This window comes from Lactuca sativa, chromosome 1, assembly GCF_002870075.4.
Source record: "Lactuca sativa cultivar Salinas chromosome 1, Lsat_Salinas_v11, whole genome shotgun sequence".
Taxonomy (NCBI): domain Eukaryota; kingdom Viridiplantae; phylum Streptophyta; class Magnoliopsida; order Asterales; family Asteraceae; genus Lactuca; species Lactuca sativa.
In genome coordinates this window covers 70,959,608-70,970,161 of record NC_056623.2, presented here as the reverse complement: position 1 = coordinate 70,970,161, position 10,554 = coordinate 70,959,608, and the positions used below count along the sequence as shown (strand labels likewise).

At 33.6% G+C, this 10,554-nt stretch overlaps 2 protein-coding genes across 2 annotated transcripts; one reads left to right on the top strand and one right to left on the bottom strand.

Moving 5' to 3' along the window:
- The first annotated feature begins 875 nt into the window (after positions 1 to 875).
- LOC111916629 (uncharacterized) lies at positions 876 to 2,274 on the top strand. The gene is made up of 4 exons (XM_023912297.3): positions 876 to 1,100; positions 1,486 to 1,587; positions 1,713 to 1,873; positions 1,995 to 2,274. Exons 1-4 carry the CDS (start codon positions 1,007 to 1,009, stop codon positions 2,121 to 2,123), a joined length of 486 nt encoding a protein of 161 aa, XP_023768065.1. The 5' UTR covers positions 876 to 1,006; the 3' UTR covers positions 2,124 to 2,274.
- Positions 2,275 to 2,857: 583 nt separating this feature from the next.
- On the bottom strand, positions 2,858 to 5,800 carry LOC111916628 (uncharacterized). The gene is made up of 2 exons (XM_023912296.3): positions 5,105 to 5,800; positions 2,858 to 4,927 (listed from the first exon to the last, which is right to left on the bottom strand). The coding sequence occupies exons 1-2, from the start codon at positions 5,438 to 5,440 to the stop codon at positions 3,194 to 3,196; spliced, it is 2,070 nt and encodes a 689-aa protein (XP_023768064.1). The 5' UTR covers positions 5,441 to 5,800; the 3' UTR covers positions 2,858 to 3,193.
- Between the last annotated feature and the right edge of the window lie 4,754 nt (positions 5,801 to 10,554).

The following is a 10,554-nucleotide window of genomic DNA, read 5'->3' as shown; positions in this document are numbered from 1 at the left end:
ATAAACCTTGGATTGGGCCTCATTGCAGTCTATTCTATTCTAATCGGCAAAATTGACAAAATCCTAACATTTATATACATGGTTAATTATATAATACGCATTAATCAATTGTGGCACAAGTTTACTATCCATATAAATCTTTCCGTGTATTTTTATAACTGAAACATGGGTACGTCTCTCATTATGACATTTAGAATAAACATCGTATTATTTGAGTTTTTTTATTGTTTTTTCAAACAAAAAAATTATTCAAATTGAAAAAGTTATTGGGGGTGTTTTATTAAATCAATTTTTTTCTAGGTATTTGTTAATTAAACAAGCTGGAGCTTTTCATTTGAACACTAAATGACTAAAACACTCCAATTATTTAAATATGGGCTTGAACACCAAAAAAACAACTAAAGTTGGATTGATTTTTTTTAAGAATGCCATTTGTCAAATGATGTGGACTGTGATTATTGGGCTATTTGAAGTAAATAAAACTAAAACACACCCTTCTTGTTATTAACGGCTTAGCAGTAAGCATTTGGAGTTCTGCATAGCAACAGGCCGAAAGCCACAGCCCACATGTGGCCAACAACAGAAGCAAAACATAACAGAGTAAATTACAAATATGGTCTCTATATTTTACTCATAATTGCAATTTTAGTTTATTTTCTAAAAATTTCCAAAATCATCCCTAACATTGGTTTCTATTTGGCTATCGTTCCCAACTCAAACAGAAAAACTTTTGTATTTTTTTCAATATATTTATAGTTAGTAATTAGTGATTAACATGTCATGAACCATTTGACTGTAATAATTTTTTTTCCCTTCAGTCTTAGTATAAATCTAAGATGCGCAATTTCCATTTGAATAGGAAGACTAACTAGGAAATAAACATGGAGGACTAACTAGTAAATAAACTTAAAATTAGTGTACAACATTACTAGAAGTATCATCTAAACTCATCGAATTATTGCTTTGCAATTGCAACCTCATCTCAGATTTGAAGGATCCAAATCCAATGGAAGGAATTCGAATCCGTTTGTTCATCGTGCTTCTTTACTTTCTCTCCATAACCGTACCTTCCATCTACGCCACCGATTTCAACTACTGCAGTGAGTTTCTAGTTTCATCTTTCAGTGTTCTGCGATTTAAGCATCTCGAATTTTGCATATTTTGATGTTGAGTTTGGGTCGATTTCGATTTAATAATGCGTTGTTCCTAATTTTCTGGGATTTTTTGTGCTTTTTTGGAGACTGTTAAATGGGGAATTCGCACAAACTTGATCTTAGATTTTGGGATGTAGTTCTATCCATACCTATTTCTTTACAACTGCGAAATTGATATCATCGATTTTGTCGCCAAAAGAAAATTGATTCTAACTATGTTTTTTTTTTTTTTTTTTTTTTTTTAAAATCAATCACCATAGTTTTGAATTTTGATGAAATAATGGTCTTATATATGCTTATTATTTTAATTTTAATATTATAATATATGTAGATAAGAAGAAAGAATATGCCGTTGAGGTAAGTGGAGTTGTGATTAGTCCTGACCCGATAACAAAAGGCAAAGTCACCTCCTTTACTATTTCTGCAATCACAGGTAAGTTATTTATTTATTTATTTTATTAATTAACAACAAACCAACGTTTATTTTTATATCCTTACTTGAGTTTTTCTTTATATATATATTTTTTTATAAATTTATACTCATGTTTTGGCATGCAGATAAAGCATTATCTAGTGGGAAAGTTGTAATCGATGTTGCTTACTTTGGATTTCATGTCTATGGTCAGACCGGCGACCTTTGCGCCGAAACGTCATGCCCTATTCCTGCTGGCGACTTCACTATTTCTTACTCCCAACTCTTGCCAACATATGCTCCCCCTGTAAGTGGAGAAACCTGAATGACAGATTTCAAAATGATAAGTGTTTTGAGTAGTTAATTATCTTTGTCGTTTTATTGTTTGTGGATTTGATACAAGTAATAATGTGGTTTGATGAATGTAGGGTTCGTACACACTTACGTTGAAGATACAAGATGGTGATAAAAATGAGCTCACATGCATCAAATTTGATTTCACCATTGGTTTCTTCTTTGACTCCAAGAATGGACTCGCAAATAGTTTGAGTTCTTGAAATTCAATATGAATATCTTTATCTTCATTATCTTCGATGGTTTTATATGATCGATTCTGGTTATTATGTACCAATTTAAATGTATGGATTGTATATAGAACGTGATGATTCGCTATTAAATCGTATATATTTTTTAGAAAATTTAATATAACATTTCTTGTTAACGAAAGCGTGTGACTTTCCCATGAATGAGAGATTATAATATGGGCTAACTATACTTACTAATGGGCTATCTAAAATGCATTATAAAACATATACACTAATGGTTAAAAGAATCAAATAAGAGGTTGCTTGGGAATTTTTCCTATACAGAAGTGAAGAATCTTTCCACGTGCTCAAACACTAACTTTTAGAAAAGGTTGAAACTTTACAGCTAACATACCCATCAAAATTGCAATATACCCTACAACAATCAAGAACCCTAAATACCAATTGTCCCAATTTTGGGAATTGGAATCACAAAGTTCCTTCATATCCAAAACAATTGAGATTTGATACATGACCATTACCCCCACACCTTTTGGAACTCTAAAAGTACAAGAATATATTGACAACTCAAAAGGGTATTCTTCTTTTCAAGATATATACCCACGTACAACTTCAAATGCACTAGTTACAATCAACATGGAGGAGATAATACAAGTATACAACCATGGATGATGATGTTCCTGTCAACTAAAAATGGTGGGGTTTCTAACATATGTTCAAACTCCTAATTCATAAAGTACTACAACTTACTTAAAAGATAATTATTATCATTAAAACAACTAGAAAACCAACGTATAACTTTCATTACATATGGTACAACTCATAACAGTCATATTAGACATTCCAAGTTAGACACTTAAGACATATACACAGTTAAGACTTTTACAAACAGTTCCCTCTCCCCATAAAACAAGGGAAAACTCAACACACAAAGTCAAAGACTTTGAAACCCCATTTACATTTAACCTTAAAAACACTCAATAATCACCACTAATGTGATTTTCCATATTCAAACCAGTCAAGAACAAGAAACATTAGTAAAAAAAAAGCTCACAGCTTTACCCCGATAACTCACATGTCCTCTATATGACAACCTCAGTTACCGGTGCTGACGTGGCATCAACCACCACACCATTAGTGGCAGGTGGTGGTGGCGACTGAGTGTAATGAAACTCGATCTGTAGCCTGTGATGAACTGGAGTTGAAGAAACCAAACCTTTCTTGATATCTGCTTGCAGTTCCCTTATGGGAATGGCGGCCAAGAAGTTCTTAATATAATCCTTACACGATTCTTTTCCATAGCAAATCTTATCGTCGGAATCACTGGGTTGCTCAGCTGCCGGAGTCTGCTCGCCGGAATCCATGGCGGGAAGTCTGAAAATTGCTGAGCTCCGATCAAATTTCAAGATATACGCTTGATTGCAACCTTCAAAGAGTCGTTCCCCTAAAGTGTCAATTATGTAATAAGCATCTGAATCGACTTTCAATACAAAAAAGTGGTCGTTCCAGCTAACTATGTAAACTTGAGGTTCGCTGTTTGTAGAAGCTTCTGATTCATGGCTAATCTCATCCCACATGTTATCAAATGACATTGCTCCATGTAAAAAGTCAAAACTACCCTCGTGGAGTTCATCGGGGTGAAAAAAACCGACAAAAGATTTTCCGGGGATGACGGAGAGGGGGCGGAGATTGGCCTCGAGGACGGTGTCAAGATCAAAATGTTTATCTGGAAATCGGACCATGTAAGTTTCATTATCACAGAGACGCCTCCATTCTGATGAACCTTCTCTGATGAGAGAATCAAATTGGGATTTAATCGGCATCAAATTGTGATTGTTTTGGAACCAATCGGAAATCACCGTCACAAGGGCGGTGCAAGCGCTTTCTCCGGCGGCCTCTTCACTACGTTGATCTATAGAAGCAAAGAAAACCTCTGTCTGAAGCTTCATGCACCCATCTCGGCTGATTATCTCCCTCTGTTCCCAATTCCCGATTGCAAAACTGTCGTCCCCAAACTCAGAAGCCGGAAGAATTACCTGAGGTAGGTTAACTAGAGACTCATCGGAGCTGAGTTGCCGCCGGTCAAAGTCAATATCATCTCCACCTTCTTCACCGTAATCTTTCTTTAACAACGGTTCGCCCTTCGGTGGTGATTTGAAATTTAATTTCCTCTTCTTCCATGGTAAGATGCTGCGTTTCGGAATCTGAGTTATACTCTGTTCAGAACTCGAAGCGGTCGGGTCATTTTCCGGTGAGCAACGCTCACTCTCATCGGATTTCTGGTTACTATAATAAAGATTGTCCTCGAAAAGAGATCCACCAGCGTAATTTGCATATGCCAACGTGCCATAGCTAAATGATTTCCGAACGTTAGCATTCTCGAACGATTCGCCGTCTCCGGAATCATCGCCTGAATCAGAGTCAATAAGATTGGAATTGGAATTCGAATAGTCACCTTCGTCACTCCTGCTTTCGCTAATTTCATTATCATCCTCGCCGGAGGCTTTTTTGCCTCTTTTAATCGAGACGTACTCCTTGAAGATCTTAACTTTTCTTAATCCCGCTTTAAGTGCTGAATGCTCGTCTTTATCCCCCGATGAAGTTTCCGATGATTGATTTTGAGTTTGAGCAGCTCTCAACTCCATTAAACTGAGTGATACATGAAGAGATGGATGAGGCTCCGTCGATCCGGATGCAACAACAAGAGGGATATTGAGTTCGAATTCTTTTTCGTTTGCAGAAGAAGCAAATTCAGCAAGATTCAAGTAGGCTTTTCCGATTAAAAGAACCTTGTTCTTCAGCCCTGTGTTTGATCCCTGGATTAAAGCAAAAAAAATCCGATATCTTAGTAAAAGCATATGATAATTCCGAATATATTATTCAATTAAACATAATCGGATTGAAATTCAATGCATATACATGAAAAGAAGATTCAGAACAATGTTAAATAATTATTAAAAATAAATTAAAAGGGGAGAAAATAAAGAACTCACAACTGTAAATCCAATCTCCCATGGAAGAAAGTCATTTTCTTTATACCCAGAAAGGGTACAAACTGAATTGAATTCTTGATCCCAGAATACAACACCGTTCGGATCAACGATTTCCCCTTCTCTTGTGAAATCCCTCTTCGCTGTTCTTCTAAATGAACCCAAAGTGATCTTGGGTCCTTTCCACTTGATTTCCACAACCCTACGATTATCCTTCTCTAGGTCGGAATGTAGAGGATCACAATTCGCACCCTCCATCTTCTTCACCACCAATTTCACCTCAAATTTTCTTGATAAAAGCGGCGGCCATGGCCGCCATTTCATCATCTTTACCACCATTTACAGTCAAGATCGAAGATATACAGAAATTGAAGACGTGGGAGTTGTTCTTCTGGACTTTGAAAGCTTATTTCAAGAATTGAAGAAAGATTCAATGCCAGTTATTGTTGAAACTTGTGATCTAGTAATCTTAAGGTGTGGGTTTTGTTTGAGAAGAGAGGGGGATGGATTTGAGAGATGAGGAGGTGATGTTTTTTTCGCGTGGGTATAGATGTAGAAACAGCGGACAGCGGTGCAAAGGAAAGTTAGAGAGAGAAAGTCTGAGGGATATGAATCTATGATCATATGATACTTCATGAGGTGGTATTTCCTTGGATAAAACTTCAAAATTCAAAAACTACGGTTAAATACCAAAAAAAAAAAAAAAAAAAAAAAAAAAACATTAATATTTATAAAAGGTCACGCCAAATTTGGGCTTTTTATATATTTAAACGACAAAATTGCAAAAATGGTCCCTGGTATGTATTTTTTGGGGGTTTAGTCCAAACTCCGACCTTTTTGGATTCGTGGTCCTTTTGAGCTAGTTTCATTGTGTTTTTGGTCCCTATAAATAGTGAAATGACTGTAATACCCTTAGGGTATTTATTTTTCATTTTTCTTTTATTTCTTTTTAAATCTAATACTAATTTATTTATTTTAATAATTAAAAAAATAACAAGGGGTCCTCTCTCTCTCTCTCCCTCTCCTGAAGAATTTCATCTTCTTCGTATTCTTCATACATCCCCAAATCAACACCATAACTCTTCTTCTTCTAAAATCAATACTTATACACTCAAGAGGTTGTTTAGGTATAAATATTACAACATCAGGTAGCTGTGATTAGATGATGATTAAGATTCACAGAATAATCAAATATATATCCCAAATTTGTAATACCTTCAAGTCCTACAATTAAACCTAAAATCGATTTCAAATTAAACCAAAAATCAATTTCATGGCTTCTCATCTAAGCTTTCTGATGTAGAGCAGGAAGAAGCTACACCACCCCACTGCTACCACCTTTCTCCCAATCGTAAACAACCATCCCAACTCCACTCAACTTCCGGAGCAACCTCCAACCACCAAACCACCTCCTTTCCCTCACCCCTCTCCTTTTCGTTCGTTACCGACATAAGAGAAATAGGGCAGCAAGGTCACCACCTCATTGCCACTGTGAGACTTTCCGACCCACCACTACCGAGTTAGTTCATCTACCACCTGCCACCCCTCGTCGATGTAACCCACCACCATTGTTATTGCTGTCAGAATCTTCTCCTCAGATCAATTTGCACCTTCCTCGTCCCTCTCCCTGAGTTTATGCTAGAAAAAGACAAACGAACAGCACAACGAAATTGCCACTGTTTGCCACCCATCACCACCGCTGCCATTTTTTTTTCTTTTTTGAGTTGCTTCCACCGTGAAGACTCCTATCAGCCATCACATCCCCCCACTGTGAGAGCTACATTCGGTTCTTCATTTTCTGGGTTTGGAAGCATAAAAGATTTCTTGATTTGATTTATATAAAAGTTGTACAATGTGTATTAAATGTGTATGAATCTGGAGAGAGAGGGGGAGAGAGAGAGAGATGTGTGGGCCCAAATTATTTATTTATTTTGTTTTTCATTTAAATTAAATAGAAAAAAACATTAAAAAATATATCAGAAGGGCATTATAGTCATTTCAATTTTACGAGGGACCAAATTTGCGTACAAACATGGTTAAAAGGACCACGAATCCAAAAAACTCGGGGTTTAGACTAAAACCCCAAAAAAACGCATATCACAGAGACCATTTTTGCAATTTTGTCTATTTAATCATAGCAGTAATAGCTATTACAAATTCATAAGAGAATACAAATTTATTTATTTTGTAATTTATTAAAAATACCTAATCAGTTTTGTAAATTCTCTCATTCAAATCACTTAATATTTATCCAACTGCTAAATAAAAAGTTGAACGACAGCATAATTTACATCAACCAATTCAACGATTTTATTGTTTACTTCTTTTTATTAAAAAAAGTATATCAGTTGCTTTAACAGAAAAAAATAATAATAATAAGTTGCAACCTCATTTATCTTTACAGCTTATCTTTACGATAACAACAAATTTCATCTTAACTCATTCCTTAGGCTATACTGTTGGCATGTTTATTTGACAATTGTTGCTAGCGGTAAAGTTATTTTTCCCAACGAGTAGACCTGACAATGGAGCGAGTTTTGACCCTGATCCGATCCAAACCCTTAACAATTATACGTGTTTGGAGCATACTTTTTGATCCGTTTACCCTTTAACGACCCGTACTCCAAAACCTTTTGTTAAAAGGGTCGGGTATGGATCATCACCGATCCACTCCGTTTATAACACGCCCCATATAAATTTTAGAATTATACATTTATATTTTATACTGCCTAAAATTTACTTTAAATTCCAATCGAAAGTCCAAAGAGAAAGGCCAAAGACTAAACTGTTTTTATATAGGACTCGATGACTCAACTTCTAGACTTTCAGTATTCTCCCAAGAATCATGATATCATTTCATTTATATTTCATCATGTAATCACCAATTTTATTTATGAATCGATAAATTCATATATCAACCGGAAGAAAGTTTGTAATTGCTATTCTCTATCAATGCAATCGACGGTCAAAAATCAATCAGAAGTAATTACAATAATGATTTTAATTCCAATCGAAAGTCTTGGAGTACATAATGTGTTTTCTAAATCAACATTTGTTTTATTTAATAAATGTGATTTTATGATCTAAATAAAATGTGTTTGATTATTCAAAAAACATAAGGGTTACAGGGCGGGTTTGGATATCTGCTGATTCGGTGGATAAGGGTATGCTTTTGATTATTCAAAACCTTGCGAGTTACGAAGCAGGTTTGGATCGGATTTTCGAATTTGTTAAAAGGGTTTGGATTAAGGCCGATTCACTCCAAACCCGCCTCATTGCCAGGTCTACCAACGAGCAATTGTCAATTGCGAAAACGTATGGCATGTATGGCTTTTACACAACAAATTTCATATATATCTTGCATATTATACAATTCTGCAAGCATGATATGTTTATTTTAAGAAAAAAAAAGTTGGTAGTCAAGAAATAGCAGCACACTTCATTTATAGGCAAAACATGGCAAAAAATAATAAAAGTAATCCTTATGTGACACCAAATTTTCATAGGCAAAAATATCATGATACCGTTAAAACTTAAACATTCTGATGCCAAAGAATTTCCACATTTTATGTCCAATCATATTTTCAAAACGCTATAACTAACTGGGTAACTGATGTTCAAGATAAACAAAATAGGGACATGAAAGTTGTCGAAAAAAAAAAAGAGAGAATGTATCAAATATATGAAAAAACAACTACAAATTTTGGGAAAAATAGCCTTGTGAAACCCACAAATTTTTTTGTCTAAAACTAATAAAAGAAAAGATTTGTGTTGAAGACAAAACTAAAATTACATAAAATTTTATTTATAACGAAAAATCATGTATATCCAATACAATTTCTAGATAACTCGTAATTTCTTTAAGATGAGTATGTTATACTACGTGTTATATTATATTTTATGTAGAATTTGTCATGTTTTATATATCAATTATATTTTAATTTACCCATTTCCTTGTTTTTATTTGCTTCATAATCAAACATACCACCGGTGCATACAACGTTTATATATTGTCGGATTTAGTGTTGGGACAATTATAAAATTATAACAATTCCTTAAAATATTTAATTAATTTTCATTCATCTAATATGTTATACTAATCCAAGTTTGGGGAATATTATGAGTTCAATTTTTAAACAGTAAAATTTATATCTAATAGAACTCTACAAACGGTTGAAAAACGACCATGTGGTAACATTAAAGTTACTCCATATAAACATTATAACTTGTAATTTTTATTGATGTAGAACTCTTCGGTATAGATTAGATAAATACTCAAAGCTAAAAGGTCATAAAAGTTATTTTGAATTGTTTTTGGATCACAAGTTATTTGTCTAAAATAAAAGCTAAAAGTTCAACCGTTAAATGAAACTTTTTTTTTCTAAGTTTTTTCTTAAAAGCTTTCAAAAGTTATATGTTGAACATGCCCAAAATCTATAAACCATATTATTTTATTAACTATTGTCAATTATATACAAAGGGTTTTTGGCATTATAGTACAACAAACTTTGGCTATTTTATATATTTAGTCACTCAAGTTTTTTTTGTGCCTGACAGATCATTAAAATTGAATTTTACCTATCAATTACACCATTATATAACCTGATACAAGAATAGTTGGTTACTTGAGTGACTAAATGTGTACATTCGTCAAACTTTGTTGTGATACATTCATTTGTTTTAGAAGATATTTAATCTAAGCTTAATTTAACCTAATTAACGAGTGGGCTTGCCTTTTTTATATTTTTGCACCTTGAAATGTACCTATCATTTACATATTAGGAAACCTAGGTTTCCTTTGAATCGTGGAAAAATGACTTTCAGGATTTATGTTTTTTGGCGTGAAAATATTTCACATAGGTGCTTTTTGTTATTTTGAAGTAAAAATTCATGAAGTTTGCGGATCATCTCTGCAACTTTCTGTAGTAAAAGAGGTGGACCAAACGGCTGCAGACTGTAATAAAAAACGTGTTTGTTTTTTTTAATATCTGCATGCTGATGCATATATTAAAAAAAATAAAAATAAACTGATTTTATAAACCAAAATAGTTTTTTAATACCGAAATTTAATAATGTATGATATTTCAGCAAAAATTTATGATATTTCAACAAAAAATAATGATATTTTAGTAAAAATAAAGATATTTCATCAAGAAATTATCATTATATAATATCAAAAAAACGAAAAAAAACAAAAAAAAACGAAAAAAAAATGTAAAATAAGATTTCAACAACATATAATCAAGATTTCAGCAAGAAAAAATAAGAAGAAGATGTTGGAAGAGACAATACAAGTTTGCGTCAAACAGAACACGCACATAAGTTTTTAACTCTTGAGACTTCTAAAAAACAAACAACTGTGAGATTAAAAGTGGTGCATTTATGTTGTTCCGCACAACAATAAGAGGTCTGAAAAGGTTTTTACAAAAATCAAAAAACACTGTAGTGTTATA